Here is a 21,572-nt window from a genome sequence, read left to right on the forward strand (position 1 = left end):
GCCAACATTCGGGAGACGCTTGTGTAGGGTCTTTCTTACATGTTCCGAGAAACCCCACCCTAGCGTCTCCCGAGGCGAAAACGGCGTTTCACATACACTAGGCCAATGAAAAGGGACGTTTTGGTCAGTGTTCTCTTTGTGACTTAATTCCGTTATTATTTTAAACTTTATTGCGCACAACAAAAGGTCAACTTAATGCTTTCTAGCAGTCTTTAACAGCCAACTATAAAGCCAAACAGAAAAGTGTCAGCAACTTGTAAATTTGAAACTTGTAGATTTATCAAATGTATCAGTTAACAGTTTTCTAATGATGATGGTAATATTATGATAAGATGCTGCAACAAATCCCTAGTGAACTACACCTTATTAGAAATACCGATCTTTACTTAGTTTACCCAAGAATGACGTCAGTGTAATAAAATCGAGCACGGATCCACTCCTGCGCCGAAACTACATCCCAATTTACGAGTAAACAACCAACTACATTTAGACCGTGTGTTAACTAGATGCTAGTCAATGCTGGAATAACATCCTGTATAGGTTATACAAGGTGTATCAGTCATTGCAAAATTGACAGACAGACCTTAGACCAATCAGACCGAATTGATATTAACGGGTGATAAAGTGCCTTAGTTAAGTAAGCAGGGTGTTATGAAGCCACTCAAAGAAATAAAAATACCGGACAAGTGCGAGTGGGACTCGCCCACCGAGGGTTCCGTACTTTTTAGTATTTGTTGTTATAGCGGCAACAGAAATACATCATCTGTGAAAATTTCAACTGCCTAGCTATCACGGTTCATGAGATACAGCCTGGTGACAGACGGACGAACGGACGGACGGACGGACAGCGGAGTCTTAGTAATAGGGTCCCGTTTTTACCCTTTGGGTACGGAACCCTAAAAACGCTCATACGGTTTCGCCTACACTTTGCTAACAATGGTGAATCTCACAGTCATAATTTCGCGGTATATCGTTTAAAACCAAAAAGTTTTACTTGTGTCAATATTACTTTAATAATCAAGTTTTTCAAACGTCCATACAACATTACCCGTCCATCTTTTGCGGGCAGTTCTGTTTTGTAAAATTTTCTCTTCTGTGTTTTAGCTTACGAATAAAATAAAATTAGGGTAGACCGAGGCCATTTTTCCGGGGTCATTTTTTGTTTGACGGTCAATAATTACTATTTTTATGGTGATACTGTTTTTATTAATATTCAGTTAGATAAATTATTTATTAATGAAGATAATCCAAGGTTCAGACATAAAATAAAATTTAAATATGATTTATTAAAAATAAAATACAAAACCTCTTAAAAAATCCGATTCGCCCCATTTTAAGGGGTAAAACGGATCAAAAAAACTCTGTCATAAAATCTTAATTAATAATGGTTAACAATGTTAATCATATGATTAAGAATCACAAAGGTCAAATAATTGAGATCAACTATCATTGGTATCTTTAATGTTGCATTTGAGCATTATTTTTATTCCTCCTTTCTAGTTCATTTTTTTATCACGCCACCTACAGAAAGCGCAACATAATATCACTCCTATATGCTACTATATATTTTAACAATAAATCCAAAACATGCTAATGGCCATTTAGCAACAAAATCGAATAACTTAAATGAAAATAAACAAAAACTGTAAACTTTTGCAAACCAAAACATGAAAAATCACACATATCCGATTCACCCCATATGAGAAAATTAGTTGTTGGTAACAAAAGACTCTACGTACAGGACAGCGGTTTCGTTAAAACCTTATTAGCAGCTGTAGTCATATTTTCTCCCGACCATTCCCCCTGGTACCTCTTCTTTTTATACGTACGCAGTACGCACCATCTAAAACATGCGAACATAAAATAAGCCAAAAAAACGTCCAAAAACCTTGTTTTATAGTGTGATCCTAATCGCCCCCAATCAGATGATCCGAATAACCCCATATCATATGTTTGAATTATTTTCGCGTAACGGAAATATACCTTAAAATACAATAAAAACAAAATCAAATCAGGAAACACTATGCGCCATTAACAATAAGTAACAACAATTACAAACCTTTAACCTTTTGCGTTTATTTTTATCACGGACTGTATTTGCACATTTTTTACATCGGCGGTAAAATCACAATACACCTGTACGAGCGACTCATCGGGAAGTGTCACCGTGACCGACGCGTGAGTCTTTTCCAATGGCAGTAACTGTGGTGACATGCGTTAGGAACAGAGCGAACGTGGGACGCTGATTGACTGGCTGTAACTAACCGCGATCTTTCAAATTTTACAGAAATGCTTATTTTGATCCGATTTCCCCAGTGATCCGATTCGCCTCGGCCTACCCTATTTCTATTTTATTCTAACTAGTATTTCCGTTCATACCTAACATTTACAATGAAACTAGTTGGAAGCAGTTAGATTTAAATTTTAATCATCTTTTCTACACGTTGTATAACCGAGAAGCACCCGACGGTTCCATTCAATCTCGTTTTACTGCAGACCATTGTGTGAATGGATAATCTTTGTAATTTTATACCCTCCTAAGGCCCAGCCATATAAATAAAAAATCTGAAATTTGAACCTATAGTGCAGGGAATAGAGTTGATTTTGGTTTTGTTTGAAAATTGTACGAGACAAAACAAATGCGACTCTGTTCCAATTGAATATGATTTAAATTTCATCGAACTGAATAAGTAGTATAGGTAGGACCTTGGGCCTTATAAGGATATAACGGTTTTCTTTTTAAACAAGTTTTCAAGAGTATTCTCGGAAGGAAATTAACGAAATGCATCCAGTTAAAACAAGTTGATGAAACATTATCAAACTGCACAACGGGACTTAATCGCGTATTTAAGTTAACAAGACCAAGTGCGGGTAGTTCGAAAAACTCGCGCGGCTAGAAGATGTTGATGTCAACTTGAGCCAGTCTTCTCCGAGACCACGGGGACAACGCCGTCCTCGAAACGTCGGAGGTAAATCTTAAAACTTAAATACGCGATTAAGTCCCGTTGTGCAGTTTGATAATGTTTAATAATCGTGAAAGTTTAAATCAGTAAGTTGATGAAACTTTTTAACCCTAGATAAAAATAGGAAGGGATGGAAGATGTTAATTGGTGGTGAAATAGTTCACCACGGTGACAGGTGCGACAATTGTCGACATCACTGTTACTGACGTCACAGTAGCCTATGGAGATAGGCTACGGTAACCGCTTTACATCGGACTGGCGGTGTGCTTGTTTGCCACCAACATTTTAATCTAAAAAAACTCCATTACTATATCGCCAATAAATAAGTATTTATTTTGCGAAGCTAATGACAATTGTCACAAGAAACACGACAATTGTCACGAAATTCCGACACAGAACTCACTTCCTGTCAAGATTTACCGAAAGTTCTTTTAAATCTTGTGACAATTGTCATCATCATCATCATAAACTTCGCAAGAGAAATAGCTGTTGTTTGCCGATATAACAAAGTTTTATTTAAGAATACAATGATGGTGGCAAACAGGAATATGTCTCGCCCGATGGTAAGCGGTAACCGTAGCCCATGGATGACTGTGACGTTAGCAACAGTGACATTTGTCGAATTGTCACACCTGTCATTAATGGATGTATTTCATCCCTCCTGATTGTAGGTACTTAAATAAAATAGTACATTGTGTATTAAGGGCGGGAAATAAGAAATTACGAACGAGTGTCAATTTTAAGCCCGACGCGAAGCGAGGGCTTAAAATGTTCACGAGTTCGGAATTTCTTTACCGCCCGTGGCACACACAATGTTTTTCATCACACTTGTAAGGAAAAAAAGGAGAATTAATAAAAACAAACTTCTGTATAAAACACTTTTCCGCCCTAGGGCGGAAAAAATCTTTTCCGCCCGCAAGCCCTACGTGTAAATAAGTGTTTTTCATCACACTTGCTCGGAAAAGATTTTTTCCGCCCTAGGGCGAAAAATTCAATTTCCCGCCCGCAAGCCCTACGTGTAAATACATCTTTTCCGAGCAAGTGTGATGAAATAGTACATTGTGTATTAAGGGCGGGAAATAAGAAATTACGAACGAGTGTCAATTTTAAGCCCGACGCGAAGCGAGGGCTTAAAATGTTCACGAGTTCGGAATTTCTTTACCGCCCGTGGCACACACAATGTTTTTCATCACACTTGTAAGGAAAAAAAGGAGAATTAATAAAAACAAACTTCTGTATAAAACACTTTTCCGCCCTAGGGCGAAAATTTCAATTTCCCGCCCGCAAGCCCTACGTGTAAATAAGTGTTTTTCATCACACTTGCTCGGAAAAGATTTTTTCCGCCCTAGGGCGAAAATTTCAATTTCCCGCCCGCAAGCCCTACGTGTAAATACATCTTTTCCGAGCAAGTGTGATGAAAAAAATATTGCTTGGCATCCAACTTAGTTTCGGACTCAATATTAACTCATATTTATAGATGGGTCTATCGCGAATTTATTTTATTACCTTTTACCGATTTGCCGTTTGTTTGTTAGTTTCGGACTATCGGTTTGTTTGTTAGTTTTGGGTTATCGGTTTGTTTGTTAGTTTTGGGTTATCGGACTTAGTTTTTTAATAGACTACTTATTTGTCCGTTGGTTGATTTTAATTAAAATGTAAGGTTCTTATTTGCCTTAAAATAAGTACACGTTGGAGAAACGTTCTTGCGTTTACAAAAGTTTTATACCGTAAAACGGGGTGAGTAGGTTTCGCGGGGAGCTATGGGTTATGAATGGGGAGAGAAGGATCGAGAGGGGGGTGAGGTGGGTTTTTAAGGCTACTGCTACAAAAATAATGTATTCCAATTTAAAATGGAGCTATAGTAATATTCATAATAAAAAAAATCGATCCAACAATCTTCCATAATCACCTTTGTATGAAAAACCCTCTCACCCCAAATACGAGGCACTACGGGGTGAGGTGGGTTTTCCTCTTTATCGTCAAAGTTATGAAATGGAACTACCCAAAATAAAATATTAACTAAAATACAAACGTCCGAACCACTTATTATATACACCATTCAGTTTTCACATGTAAAAATAAAATTTTATCGAGGTTTGAAAGTAAAATTTCACCCAACTCACCCCATTTTACGGTAATGTAAAAAAATACATCATCATCATCGGTGGAATCGTTTCATCCAGACTGCTGCATTGGAGGATGTTTTCAAGACTTTGGACTGTAGAAGGCTTGGCATCAACATAAACGGCGAGTACATCACTCACCTTCGGTTTGCGGACGATATAGTAATCTTGGCTGAGACTACGGAGGATTTGAGTATGATGCTCGATGACCTCAGTAAAGCTTCCGAGCGAGTTGGTCTGAGGATGAACATGGACAAGACGAAGATCATGTCAAATGCCCGCGTAGAACCAACTCCTGTTACAATCGGAGACTTTACACTTGAAGTTGTAGACGATTATATATACCTAGGACAGACTGTCCAGTTAGGTAGGTCCAACTTCGAGAAAGAGGTTAATCGACGAATCCGACTCGGTTGGGCAGCGTTTGGGAAGCTACGGCACATCTTTTTGTCCAATATTCCGCAGTGTCTCAAGACGAAAATATTCGACCAGTGTGTGTTGTCAGTGATGACATATGGAACTGAAACGTGGCCGCTTACTGTGTGCCTCATAAGAAGGCTCAAAGTCACCCAAAGGGCAATGGAGAGGGCTATGCTTGGAGTCTCTCTGCGTGATCGCATCAGAAATGAGGCCATCCTCAGCAGAACCAAAGTAACCGATATAGCCCTCCGAATCGCTAAACTTAAGTGGCAGTGGGCGGGGCACATTGCCCGTAGAACCGATGGCCGTTGGGGCGGAAAGGTTCTCGAGTGGCGACCACGTACCGGAAGTCGCAACGTGGGTAGACCCCCCACAAGGTGGACTGACGACCTGGTAAAGGTCGCGGGAGTCCGCTGGATGCGGGTGGCGCAAGACCGGTCATTGTGGCACTCTTTGGGGGAGGCCTATGTCCAGCAGTGGACGTCCTCTGGCTGATATGATGATGATGATGAAAAAAATACAATCATGAATCCAAGTTAGATAAGTATATAGTGAATGTAGATATATCTAGCAGTATCTACTAGAGTCACACACTTAATAGCAATCAAAACAGGCCAAATTTTTTGATTATTGGTCAATATTCAATATACCCTATTACCCTGCCTAACGTAAATATCGATGTTAGAATAAACTAGAAACCCCAGCCTACTTTACCTACAACAACAACCAAAATACGGCCACATTTGCAAACAAATCCCCACTCAAAATAATCGGTCACCTAATATTGTTGTAAACCAATCGCCTTAATGGTAGTGGACACAAATATGGATACGGCCCGGCCGCGGCTGGTCAATATCAAAGTCAGGTAAAGCCAAGGCTCTTTAACGTTTGATATTTGAGGATTTTTGAATTTTTTCGGCATTTAGCACTAGCTCCAATTAAAATCTTCAAAATTTATTATCACCTTAATCAGTGAAATTGCCTTAAGGCGAGGTATGCCCGAGGAAAATTTTCAGATTCTGTCAAATTACCCCATTTCACACACAAGCACACTTTACGCACACTACCTCACTTTACTGGGACAGGTCAGTGACCCATCCTGTTTTTTTTAAGATGCAAATGAGAGTATTTTAAGTTTCGTGTTAACCACTAGCCTCCTTTGAGGAAGAGAAACTCTAAAAAAGTTCCATTGAAAGAAGGAAGACAAACAATATATTTTATCTTACTCTCCTTGTCTGTTCATGTCATATGTGACGTATTTAAATGTAAATTAACTAAAATCGAATTCATTAGATACGCGTACTAAATAAACCGAATAAATACAGAAGTCGTCAGATGAAAAACGTTATTTAGGTACTACTCTATTCAATAGGGCTTTCGATAAGGCGCAAAATCAATTCAATGACAATTTCCTTGAAATCATATTATGTGTATTCCGATGATGTTATTATTATATAACTTACTTACCTTAGCTTAGCTTCAATCTGTATATATTTAGTTGTAGTACCTAGCTAATAAGAAAATTTTGCATGCTTTTTCAAGTGAAATGTAGGGGAGAGCGGGGACAAACGTAACGGCGGGTGGAAAGGAAAGTAACTATTGCTCTGTAGGTGTATCTAATAGTCAAAACACCACTCCGCTGCTATTAGGTAATAGACAGTGGCGCCCCCTTCACTTGCATTCAGTCGAAACGGGCGCCACGTGCTATTAGGTTCTGTGAGAGGACGCAACGTGATTTTTCGAATCAAAAGTACGTTTTTTGACTTTTAGTTATTTGATGTTTACGTTGTATTAAAATACATACATTTTCTGAATATTTGCATATCCCCTAGAGTGGCATTGTCCGGCTCCCGGTCTCTACGGAGCCGGGAGACGGACAGACATAACAAGCCGTTGAATGGCGGCGCCTCAGATTTAACGGTGGGTTGAGGTTGAGTGGCGCGGCCATTTTGAAAAAATATACGTCAAGTGGCGGGGCCTCCAGGATGGTCATCGCGAATTTGGCGCGTGTTAGAAATATGACCGTTTCTCAAAAAATATGTATGAATGATATATATTAACTATATATTATTGAATTCAGCATAAAATGGTTTATTTGATTGTATACCAATGAATTACATTCTATTTTACGTGAATTATGCTGGACTTGATCAAATCTCATATTATTACCAAGTTTTTTCTACTTTCATGTATAAAAATACGTATAATTAGGAAATAAAACAATTGACTGTAGAAAAAGCAGTTTTTATGACAAAACAATACATTTAATATGGTTCACACAGTTCTAATAAACATTATTTTACGCGGGAATTCGACCGTTAAGGAATACCATCCTTGTTTATTGACGAATGCATCTTGCAAGAGTAAGCAAGCAAGGCATAGTTTTAACGGTTTTATTTTAGGCGCGAAATACGATGTCGCACAGAGGCCGGGAGACGGTCTCTGCCACTCACGGGCTTGTTATGACGGAACCGTCTCCCGGTTCGCCGCCAATTAGGGAAGTGTCCGGCTCCCGCCCTCTGCCACGCAGGGGCATATTTAAAAAAATGCCCGCGCCATTTCTCCTACCCTTCAACCGGAGGCCCTGCCACCCGAAGGGATATTGATTATTGATTAGATTGATTGCAATTTATTTTCTCGAGCACGTTCCGTTTCAAAGATATCTTTCATGTTTTCAGAAAAATGCGGTCGGGTACAAAAGTAACAAAGCCGTATAGGTACAAAAGTAACATTTACATCCCATATAATATATACCTATTGAATCTAATATGGTGTCACATGCTTAATGCGTCAATGATGATTTAAACGATGTATGCCATATTTGTGAGTGAAAAAACTGACCCTGAATTATCTGAGTAGAAAACATGTTTATAACAGAATAATTGATTGATACTTGAAATAAAAACAATTTCTAACGAGGACTTAATATTGATTTATTTTCTTAAAATGCTAATGTTTATGTACTTAGTTAAAATGCAAATATTAAAGTGTGTGATCAATAATAATTTACATATTTAATTAGTACTTTTTGATTTGATATACCTATCATATTATATTAATTACAGCCCACTGTATCTTGTTACTTTTGACCCACACGTGTTACTTTCTGCACGCCAACGGGGTCATGAGTAACAAAAGACGATTTTTTAGTCACTCTGGTACTTACATACAAAATACACAATTATAAGGTTAATCAAGATGTTAATGTACAGAACATGCAATGAAGTTATATATGACTACATTCATTTCATCAAAATAATAACGGTTAGCCAGAAACTAAGGTCAAAGTACAAAGTGTTGCGTTTCTCCCCGCTCTCCCCTACGCATCCAAAATTACTGTCCACCTATGTTCATCACTACATTTTTGCAAACATATCGTTATCTTCATCAATAAATAAAGTCCTGGCAGGGTGGAAATTTAATTTTGGCGGATTGTTTTTCTCTGCATCTGACTGTACAGCTACGCCAAATTTTTGGTAAACTTACGATTATATGTTCAGAATCTGAATCTGTGTAGTTATTTAGTACGAAAATACTGAACGAAGATATATGGACATTCCTCTGGTCCTTGAACTACGTCCAAAAGAGAGGTATGGGCACTGTGAATTACATCTCGCTTTGTGTGGTAGGAGCTCAACCTTACAGAAATCTGCAGCCAAATAACACTAGATCCTACTCATAGTATTGTTCCTGCCGGTGAGTATGGTTGCCAGTTATCAACGAGGGTGCGGAGGGTTAGGCACGGCAACGCGCATGTACCTAACACCTCTGGAGTTGCAGGCGTCCATAGGCTACGGAGGCTGCTTACCATCAGACGGGCCGTATGCTTGTTTGTCATCGACGAGGTATAAATAATAAAATAAAATATGCACAGAATATAATTGAACGAGAAACTTTGTTTTATTTTATAGTAAATTTGGATAACAATCGATACATAGACAATCACAGTAAACCAGTCCGCAACGGTATTGGCCTGTAAGCCTCGTAGGCAAGTATATCTCGGCCTCACGAGCCGCAAAAACTCACTAGGACTGAGGCTAGACCATAGTCGTTTATTTATTCTTGATTTCATGAAGGTTTGCAGAACAGCACGTAACCGCATTATAAATCTGGGCGGACCTCACAGCAACAAAATAGGTGTACCGCTCAAGATTTTCAAGTAGTACACGAAATATTTACATATCGTTCCATATTAATAGGTAATATTTGAAGATCAAAAGTTCTCTAACATAAATACAAGATCACAAAATTGTCATCACAATCAGTTCATTGACGTTGACGTACAGAAGTCACATGGGTACGTTTTTAAAATTACGCAATATTAGGTAATACCAGCATAATGAAAATTAACTCCAATCAGTAAGTATGAGTCTTCAAACTTTTTTCATTTTAAGCGGGGTTTCAAGGAGCAAATTACTTAAATGATTTTAGAACCGTATTGTTTTAAGATAGTTTACTGCGTTTTTCAATAATTATCCCCCGTAAACAACAACAAATCAAATTTAAGATGAGACTCGAGCTCTATGTGATGATAATTAATTTACCCTATTTTTGTAAATACAATTTGTCTACTGGTATACTTTTTCGTATACGTATATGATTTAATGTCAAAATAATTGCAAAACACAACTGTCAGTTTAGTGCGCCCCGCGATAGGACCGCCTTCGTTCAAGCCCAGCGGGCATCTGATCAAAGAAGTTGCGTGCACGGGACCGCTGATATCATGTTTTTGAACTTATTTATTTAATGTTAAAATAAAAATAAAAGTAATCGCGGAATTCGCTCAAGCATAAAATTGCGCGTTATTAGAAGCAGTTTTCATATTTTTATCTTTTGTGCACAAATTGTTACGAATGTTTAAAGTCCGTTTTAGACCTATGTTCGTGATCGTTTTCTATCGAGCAAAAGTCAAAAATTTAGGATTCGAATCGCGGAAGTCACTAGAAAAAGCCCTCAAGATTGCTAATTGAATGTATGGCAGCCGTATTGTGAACCAAAAAAGAGCTACGGCTTTTTAAAAACTTCGTTTTCTGAACCCACTGCACCTTAAAAGGCAGCCCTCTAATCTATTATGTCATTTTAAAATGAAAGAGTGACTTCAATTGTACGGAAGCTGCATAGAGAAAAAAATACATAGAGTGCTGCTCACTCCATACATCAGTTTTAGTACCAAAACGGCTATTAATTTCGCAGTTGACATCTAGCACCGAGTAGCGGAATTATCAGTACTGCTACTTGACAAATAGATATTCCGACGACCGAAAAGTGTAATGCTCAACAATTCTCAGCTAATATTATAACCGGATTAACCGGAACTCTATTTCCAACTCCGTCTGCTTTTGTTGAATTGTTGTTCAATACAATTTTCGTGAGTCGCGACACCAGAGAATTCTAGTAACAAGTAGCGGTACCATAATTCCGCTACTCGATGCTAGATGTCGACTGCGAAAATAATAGTCGTTTTAGTGTCAAAACTGATGCATGGAACACTCTATTCTTACTAAATTTCACTATGGCAGCGGCTAGGTTCAAGTGAGTCTTTAAAAAAAATTTACCTGGTATCGATCCAGCGCGATAGCCGTGATAGTGATAGTGGAGACGAAGATCGAAATGGCCTGGATGGCCCCCGTGGCCTTGCAGAGGCAGGACCAGTCCGGCAGCGGCCAGTGCTTCGTCAGCAGCTCCATGAGGGTCAGGGGGGTGCCGAAGCAGCAGACGAGTGCGTCCGACACGGCGAGGTTGACTATGAACATGTTGCGGGCTGTTCGCATTTGGGGCTTGCGGACTACCTGGAAAAGAAACGACTTATTAAAATATGCTTTAGTGAGCTTATAAAGGTTTGGTATTTGTCGTGATGTACCTAAAATAATGAAATTTCAACAGTTTTACACAGTGAACTGATGTGGAACTGTTTAGCTAATGAATGATTAGTTTTAAATGCCTTTAACCATTTTTAGTCAACACCCGGCAATCCATCATGATCATGGCTATTTGACGACCGACCTGTCTGGCTTAGTGGGTGTAATGGGTAGTCATGGGTGTTTTCTATGTATATATGTAAATATATATTTATCTATTTAAACATTTAGGGCGTCCGCTAGCTAGCGGCTAGTAGTCTGTTCGAGAAACGGAAAACGGTGAAAAATAGAGATAATACTCCTAAAAATACGTGTGATACCTCATTAGATTCGTAATGATGTCTAGAAAAATGTGTTCGAAGCGTGTATTAGCACACAAAAAATTACAAAAGTTATTAACAAAAAAAGGGAGAAAAAAGTAGATTTTTCTTAATTCCCAAATATCTCAAAAATTATTAATATTTAAGAAACTAAAATTAATACTATAAAAGAGGAGGATATTTCCAATCAAACATTACATACTTCCAGAACTGTATCTCCATTATTTATACTTAATATTCAACGCTGAACACAGCCCTCCGCGCCTCATTTTCGGGAAACGCGCGCGGCGTGAAAAACCGATTACGTAACATTAAATATAATTTTAAAGGTATTAAATATTCGTTGAAAAATTAAAAAAAAATATGGAGTATTTAAAACATGTCAACAAATGTAATACTTGTAGAAATTTATCTTAAAGTTATTTTTTCAACAAGTTAGGCAATTGTTAATGAACAAAATTTTCTCGAAATTCCTTCTTTATTGAAAGCGTCAAAATTTTACAATACTTATTTATACATTTTTTTTCGTTTTCAATAAAGAAGGATGTTCGAGAAAATTTTATTGATTAACAATTGCATAACTTATTGAAAAAATAACTTTAAGATAAATTTATACAAGTAGTACATTTGTGAACATGTTTTAAATACACCATATTTTTTTTTAATTTTTCAAACAATATTGAATATCTTTAAAATTATATTTAATGTTACGTAATCGTTTTTTCACGCCGCGCGGTTTCTCGAAAATGAGGCGCGGAGGGCTGTGTTCAGCGTTGAATAAAAAGTATAAATAATCGAGATACAGTTCTGCAAGTATAGAATGTTTGATTGGAAATATCCTCTTCTTTAATATTATTAATTCTGGTTCCTTAAATATAAATACTTTTTGAGATATTCGGGAAATAAAAAATATCTCCTTTTTTCTCCCTTTTTTCGTTTATAACTTTTGATATTTTTTGTGTGCTAATACACGCTTCGAATACATTTTTCTAGACATCATTACGAATCTAATGAGGTATCACACGTATTTTTAGGAGTATTATCTCTATTTTTCACCGTTTTCCGTTTCTCGAACAGACGTGTGCGCGTGTGTTCTGAGCGGGCGAGCGGGGTAACCTGATTTTGAACTTTATTTTAAAGCGATAGGGTTCAATTTTGCATAATTTATGAACCCTTATGCCTTTAGGGTTAACAAAAAATAGTATGAGCGTCCCAGCCGCACTGACGCGAACGCGTGCGGCGGATTTTACCTACCATTTCACCCGCGCCAGCTAGTGTTGGTAAAGTTGACGAAATATAAACTGAGCCGATCATGATCTTGTTCAAACTTGTTCGAGAGATCAGCTCATTTTATATTTCGTCGACTTTACCTCGCTACTTCCAATGAAGGTATTACGGTGTTAGATGTCCTGGTAAACCATTACCTTCCTTCCATTAAAGTGAGTTGATGGACAAAACCGGCATATTCCGTGAATCCATTAAATTTAAAACGTCATTAAAACGAACGGGCACGTTAACTGTGGGTTTTTAAAAGCATTTTTACTGAAATTATTTTATTTATATTAATGGCTTTGTAAATGTTTGTATACGTAGGTTGATAACGGTCAGATAAGTGTTAATTTTAATGTGCATACGCAGCGTTAAATGAGAATGGTCAAGTTCGAGTCGTTCAATCGTGAAGTAAATCGTTACCTAATAATTAAATATTAATAAACAGACATTCTTAGGGCTGATTTAGATGGCGCGCGGACTCGCATGCGATTTTAGTTACATTGCGGACTGTTGGTTACGTCCAATTCAACTGATCGATCAAAAACCGCAATGTAATGAAATTCCCATGCGAGTTCTCGCATCGTCTAAATAAGCTCTTATTATCTTGGTAAATGAGATAATAATTTCACCGGTTTTAAAATCCCCTTTTTACAATAATTATGCACCCGAAATAAGCCAAATGCAGGCTGTAGCCAACAGTTACAGGCACCAATATACTGCCCTCCTAAGCTAAAAAGCCGTATTTGCAGTCAATTTGTATGAAAACTGAATGCAAATACGGCTTTTTAGCTTAAGAGGGCAGTATAGATCTCAATTCTTTTGCGGGCGAAGTCAACAACGACGAATAGGTAATATTCTTAATACATTCAACTTGGCTCTCATTTCAAATGTTTTTAATGGGATTCTCTTATTTTAGAGGACCTTAAAGTGGGGTATAGAATTATAGATACTAGGGTAAATCGCAAGTATTTGGCCATTTTTAGTAACTGGCCACCCCAAACCAAAAATGAATTCATTCACCTATAAATATAATTTATTTTAGTATAAGGTGGTCAGTTACTAAAAGTGGCCAGTTACTGGCGAATTACCCTATTTTACTGTTACATTTCATCCTACTGTTTCTGACATAAAGTGATAACTTCAAGTGTTGTCGGATAATGGCTTCTATATAATATTATGTATATGAGGGGCATTAAAGCAGAACCCTAAAATGTTTACAATTACATTATGGTCGGTTTCATGATTCTGATATGTAAATTTTACCTGCTAATAATTTTACGTTATGTGCACATCAAATAAAATGAGCACGTAATGTAACATTACCAGACCAAAATTATTACAAACTCATCTACTTATGCCGGTGGATTATATTTTTCTCTTTTCTTGCATCGCTAGGTAGACTATCACATTTTGTAATCGTTTTATAACAATTAAAACAATTTTTTTAGCGGAGTTTCACTCATTCGCGCTTCGAGTGAGCAGCAAATATTTTTAAACCGAAATAAGGCTTTGCCAATTCAAGAGATTGTAACCATTTGCGATTGATAATCACTAATATTTTATGCATATTCATCTCAATTTATCTTAGTGCTTGACTATACATATAAAAAATAAATCGTTAATTGAATGTAAATATATTTTAAATAGGTACAAAAACAGCACAACTCATCGGTTTTCCAAAACCCCGCTGACCACTCATCCAGCCTTCACTTGACTAGATCGCGCCAAAATGTCGGCGCCACTTGATTGCTTTTCGGCATTATGGAGATGCCACTACAATGGAGGGCTATTAACTATTAACGTAATTGGGTAAAAGACTGTCTGATAAATGATTTTACTGATTTTGTTTCATATTCGAAACGAGTAATAAGTTCTCAGCAGCGCCAAGCTCCAATAACTTCAAGGAATAACTTCTATAAGTTAGGAATAGTATTCGATTCGGTTCGTCAAGCGTTCGATTCAAAGAGAATTTCTTCTTGCCGTTAAGCTATTTTGCTGACATTTTGTAGCTTTCCTTATGTATCAATATAAATACTTAAATACATAATGTCCATCGAGTTTCTGTAGTGCCGATGACAAAGACAGTATCGAAAGTCAAAAGAAGAGTCCGGGTGCGTTTGTCGATAGTTCGGTTCTGAGAAAACTTCTCTATATTCGTTGACGGTCCGTTTAGCCATGTCCAGCCACTTATTTGTTATCTGTTATTGTATTTATATTTCAATATGTACTTACAGAAATAAGGAGCAGCGACTTCATAGCAGCCCCAATCATTACCAGGATACCATGGAAGTTTAGAAGTGTTCGGGTAGGTTCGTTAACTGTTCGGTATTCGGGATGATCGCAGTCCGGTTAGCCATGTCAATAAACATTTTTGCTGATATCGAGTTATTTTTATAATTTATAGGTATTTCAATATAAATACTTACAGAAATGACGACCAGTGAGTTCCCAGCGGCCCCAATAACTACCAGGATTCCATAAAAGGTCAGAAGAAGAGTTCTAGTAGGTTCGTCAACCGTTCGGTTCTGGGAGAATTTTTCTATCAGGGTGTTCGGGTTGATGACTGTCCGGTTCGCCATATCGATGAGCCATTTTGCTGACGTATTAAACGTCAGACTCATGTTGGCGTCCAGCCGCTGAAACAAAAAAAGAGTTTAAATGTAAATATTTACTTTAAAATACAACCGATTTAAAAAGTAATCGATTAATGTGTATTTCAACCGAAGGTTAGCAAATGTATTTTTGATAAGGGACAACTGGAAATAGACGTGATATTTATTTTGATATGTGTGTTTGATTCGACACTATAATTTCTTGAAAACTAGAATGGAATGGACCGAACTTAGGCCTAGGAATAATATATAAGAATAAATAAAGCTAGAGAAAAAGTGATAATATTCAAAACCCTCTCGAGCTATTTCGATCCTTGCCCACAGATTACAGTGAGTCATCCTTTAATACTACTTTAACACATTCACTGCCAGCGACCCGTTACGTTAGGCAGTTACGCTAGGCGCTTTTTCTACAACGGTTTTTCTCGTACTATCGGCTACGTTCGTAGCGCGTAGCTCGCGCTCGTACTGAATGTGTTAAATAAAATATCCCTTTTCTAAACTAAAATATAACACAGAATTCTTGGTCCCACTTGTTGAGCCTAACAACTTTTACGTTGTAAGGTTACGTTCACACGGCGTCATTTTTCCCGTATACCGTATACGAGATTTTATCGAATATCGTAGTGACAGCAAAATTTGTATGGCAATGGCATGGCAATGGTATGGCATTGGTGTGTGGGGTGGCTCCACTAGCTCTGCTCTGCTGCCTCTCGAAAGGGCCCAAAGGTTTGTGCTCAAGATCATGCTCGGCAAGCCCCGGTGGTTTCCGACGGTATCCCTTTATAAAGACGCGGATGTTCTTAGTGTAAGGCAATTATTGATCCTACGAGTCGCAACTCACGTACATCAAAAAACCATAAATTCGGAAGAATACCTTACCCTAATCCGTAATCGAGTCTTTAGAATTCCTACGCCCATCACTAAAACCACATTCGCGAGGCGTCTTCCTAACTTCCTGCATCCGTATATTTACAATACAGTAGTAAAAGCATGCAACATATCTGAAAAGTCTCCTCTTGAAGCAAAATTCTTAATTAAGAACTGGTTGAAAGGTCTTAACTACAATCAAACTGAGATGCTGTTGAAGGTCATCACCTAATCACTTATAATATTCTCTGTAGCCTTACACACACTCGCGCACACACGCGCGCACACACACACACACACACACACACACACACACACACACACACACACACACACGCGCGCGCGCGCGCGCGCGCGCGCGCACGCACACTTTCTCATTCCTTTTTCTTTATTTGAATTTCATAATTTCAGTAACCACCTACCACTTTTAGTTTTTCTTAACCTTAGCCTACGAACTGCGAAGTCGGCTGCCACGTTACAGGCTTGCCTAGTGTGGGGCCACAGGATACGTAAACAATTTGTAAACAAGGTTCTTTCAAATAAATATATTCTTATTCTTATTCTTAATATCTTCTCGGGCGCCGATGCCTCCTCCTTAAATACCAATATAAAAGAATTGGAATACGGGGATCCATGTCGGCGTGCACTCAACGACTGGTGGTGTGGCGGCAGGAATTGCATCGAATAGACGCCGTGTGAGCGGCTGTCACGTATACGGGAATACCGTATACGAGAAAAAACCGAATGGATCTTGCGCCGTGTGAACAGACGTCCCGTATACGATAAAACCGTATGCGAGACAATATCGCCTAGTGTGGGGCCACAGTATGCTGTGTGTATGCTTGACAAACAACTGGATAAGCACATAAGCCTCAATGATGCACAGTTTGGTTTCAGGAGCGGACTGTCCACGGAGGCGGCAGTTCTCTGTCTCAAGCATACTGTCCGATACTACACGGACAGGAAAACTCCCGTTTACGGGTGTTTTCTTGATCTAAGCAAGGCCTTCGATTTGGTGTCCTATGAAAAGTTATGGCAAAAACTGCATGAGGACACGACATTGCCAGGTCAGCTAATTGAAATGTTCAAGTACTGGTATGATCATCAATATAATGCTGTCAAGTGGGCAGATTCATTGTCTGATGCTTACAGGTTGGAGTGCGGGGTGAGGCAGGGGGGGCTCACGTCACCTAAGCTCTTCAGCTTGTATGTAGATCGCCTGATTGGTGAGCTCAGCAATGCCATGGTCGGATGCTCAGTGGGCGGTAAATTTATAAATAACATAAGCTACGCAGACGATATGGTGTTGCTGAGTCCATCAATCAGTGGCATACAAGACCTGTTGACGATATGTGAGCGGTATGCGGATTCTCATGGCCTCAGGTACAATGCCTCGAAGAGTGAGTTGTTAGTTTTTAAAGCGGGTACTAAGAGCTACTCGCGTACCCCTCAGGTTAAACTTGGCGACACTCCTCTCAAGATAGTTGAAGAATTTAAATACCTGGGGCACTGGGTTACTTCATCCCTCACAGACAACAAGGACATTGAAAGGGAACGCAGGGCGCTGGCGGTGAGGAGTAACATGTTGATCCGCAGATTTGCTAGGTGTAACAAAAACGTTAAAATTACCCTATTTAGGGCATACTGTCAGTCATTTTACACCTGCTGTCTATGGATCAACTATACTCAAAAAACCTACAGCGCCTTGCGCGTCCAATATAACAACGCTTTCAGGATGCTGTTGGGGCTCCCGCGGCATTGCAGTGCGTCAGGCATGTTCGCGGAGGCGCGCACGGATGGCTTTCACGCGATAATGCGAAAACGTGTCGCGTCCCTGCTGAGACGTATCGCCGGTAGCCCCAACAGTCTCCTGGAAACAGTGGCAGGACGGGATGATAGTCCCTTCCATTACTATTGGAACCAGATGCACATGTTGTCCACCTAGTTTTTAAGTGTATTTAGTTGTAAATGTATATAGAGTTTAAGTTTTATTTAAGTGTACATATATGGAATAATTTATTAATTCTGAAATAAATGATATAATAAAAAAAAAAAAATATCGAATCGAATAGTCGCCGTGTGAACGTAGCCTAAGGTTGTATCGCGATATCAGTCATTTCATTTCACCAAATATATCTGTGAAAGTAACTGTAATTTTGTCACGTACGGCGGCTCACATCCGGGAATTTGGGATAAACTCCACAAGACAGGCGTAGCCTAGTGTGGCAGTCATAGGTTAAGAAAAACTTGTATACTTTTTGGCAAATAATTCTATTTTTTTTACTTTAAACGTCCGGAGTAATTCAGGATAAATTTCGTAGCTTTGTTACCTAATCACACTGGTGGATTACTACGAAGGCCATTATGTGCTTTTTAAATATTCATTTGAATATTGAAATAACTTGCAAATGATGAAGCAAACGTTTTTAATGATTGTTACACACATCTAGTTAGAAACTAAATATTCTCCTATTTTTAGTGTACCGTACCCCAGACGGCACAGATCTCTTAATAAATTATATGATCACTTTCTTTGTCCATCTGTCCATCTGGCAAGACTCTTTTCTTAATACCAAATACTCAGAAGCTAGCTACTCCCTAGAACAGTGAAAAATCAATCTTCTAAAGTCAACGCTATCTAAATATAAGACCGTTTACTCTCCGTTTACGGCGCATATTTTGACGCTCTCAAGGGTATCAAAATACCATAATAAGGGACTTCCCTTTGACCTAGAATCATGACAGTTGGCAAGAAATAATTCCATTAGCACAAGTATTAGTACTTAAAGGAAAATGTCCGAAAACCGTAAATTTGTCGTAATTAATAATTTTTGCGATTAAAAACTTATTTGTAGTTGGCAAACTAAACACGACCTAATATCATGTCGATCCGAGTCACACTTGACCGGTTTCTTTAACTAATTTGCGGTTTAGAAAACACGTCTATATTTCCAATGCCTTTAATTAGGTCTTAAATTTATAGTTTCAAATTAAAATGTCCTTGTCATATGGGTAAAAAATAATAATAAAAATAAATCAACCAGCGAGTTTGCGCAAGAAACGTTAGGTTTCCCGTCCGCTCCATTTTGCTCTTGATCTGAATACTCCAGTAACTAAAGTCTGGAGCCGATTCTGTATTTACAATCTGTAAAATATTTTGAGAGAAAATCCCATAGAAAGAGACAGACACTGTCATTATCACATATGTTAACTGCAGCTGCATTACTTTTGCGGCGTCATTATTTGCTGCCACTGTATCTCTGATTTTCATCGATGAAAACAAGTAACGGACTGAACGTCATAACTGGGGTAGTAATGCGGTGGTCAATGTCACTCATGAATTTTAACCGACTTCAAGATTTCAAAAGAAGTGGTTCTCAATTTGGAGTCAAACCGCAGCAGTAACGTCGCAATATTAATGTAGCTGCAGTTGCCATTCGAACGTCACCTGCGGTGATTGGTGCAGCGATGCACGTACTTCATCATAAGAGGAAAATTAAGTCAAGGTCATAATAAAATAAAATGAAAACTATATCAATAAGGTGAAACAGAATAGGCCAGACTCGAACAAAGGTTTCCGCCCTGATTCAGTCAGAACTTTAAGATTCCATTCAGGCTTTGTAAGGCTTTGATGGATGGCTGGTATTTATAACGCTAATCGAGGATTCAGGTCATTTAGGCCACATTTAGTACCTACTTTAGGAATGGAAAAGGTTTTTTATGAATGGAAAAGGTACAAGATCGAGTTAAACGTTTTGTTGTACTATATAACACTTTAGACTCTCGCGTTTTGTACCTACACATAGTCGGTTCCCTAACATAAGTATCCACTTGGATTAGGATTAGGTACTTAAGTTAGGGTACCGACCGTACACATAATAATATTGAATTCCAATAAGGCCCATTTCTCCCTTGGTTCTTCAAAAAGCGGTATTTCTGGTCCTTAAGGGTCGGTAATGCTTAAGTGGCTCCACAGAACTATTCTCGCTAAAAAAAGACGTATTTTGAGGTAAATATGCGTTTGAGCAAAGATCGCGATTGTTCTTTTTCTTTTGTGAGTTATTCTATCGAAAAATGCCTTTGGCATAGGATTATTTACATACGTTTACATCACAAAAGAATGTATATGAAAAGAGACCTTTAAAAGGGTTTCGGTATTTTCTCAGACTGCTCCCCGTAGACTTCGTAATTTGAAAAATTTACAAAAGACTCGCAGTCGAGCTGCACTAGGTACCTCCAGGGATGTTACGGAGCTCCGGTTCCGTTTCCGTTAAGGCGGAACTTCCGTTTGGTATTACACATCCGTTTCTGTTCCGGTTCCGTTATGTTTGAAACGGAAGTTATAACGGATGTCAATGCTTCGCGCGGCGGCGGCGTACATCAAAAACAAACAGGTTCATACCAGTCATTCGCTCATCGCCCCGCTTGCCACGTGCTACGCTAATTTGTTGTTAGTTTGTATACTTTGTTTTATTCGTGTTTATTAGAAATAGAAATATCGTTTATTATTTTATTAAAATTAAAATCGTATTGACTACTGACTGTGTGTAGTGTGTGTGGTGAATGATGTTAGTGTGTAAAAAAACACACAATGAAGCCGAAATCAAGTTCGATTTGGAACTATTTTGATGAAGTTAGTGGGGTTTCGGTTCCGTTAAACTAAATTGAAAACATCTGTTTCCGTTTTCGGTTCCGATAAAACCACATCCGTTACATCCCTGGTACCTACTACATTCTGTCCACGTTTACTGCTTGATATTATTTTTAAAGATAACATTTTGATTGCGTATTTAAGCGTTGCTGATCCAGCGTCGAAGCAGTGAAAAATAGGTGATGCCACTGTCTTTTTTTTTACAAATTTCTGAATGAATTCCTTACATTGCCGCAAAAAAATCAACGTAGTCCGACAGCACGCTCAGCAAGACTTGACGATGACGATAATATAAGTAGTTACACACAAAAGTATAATTATATAGATAAATTGTACAAATAAATGCCTTCACCGAGGTTAGAAGCCTCCACTTTATTATATATATAATTTTCGAATTTAGTTAATTTAACGGCATCCTAGCCTAGCGGGTAGTTACCCGGTAATCTTTACGAAGAAGGCGATCCCATTTGTTTGTGTGTTTTC

At 38.3% G+C, this 21,572-nt stretch overlaps 1 protein-coding gene across 1 annotated transcript in view; it reads right to left on the reverse strand.

The window, feature by feature from the left end:
* Positions 1-21,572, reverse strand: part of LOC134801037 (neuropeptide F receptor) — a 128,574-nt gene that overhangs the window by 26,299 nt on the left and 80,703 nt on the right. The window contains exons 2-3 of the mRNA XM_063773550.1: positions 15,383-15,592; positions 11,062-11,295 (exon numbers count right to left, since the gene is read on the reverse strand). Coding sequence (XP_063629620.1) covers positions 11,062-11,295; positions 15,383-15,592 — 444 coding nt within the window. The remainder of the gene's footprint in view (positions 1-11,061; positions 11,296-15,382; positions 15,593-21,572) is intronic.

Source organism: Cydia splendana, chromosome 21 (genome assembly GCF_910591565.1).
Source record: "Cydia splendana chromosome 21, ilCydSple1.2, whole genome shotgun sequence".
NCBI classification, from domain to species: domain Eukaryota; kingdom Metazoa; phylum Arthropoda; class Insecta; order Lepidoptera; family Tortricidae; genus Cydia; species Cydia splendana.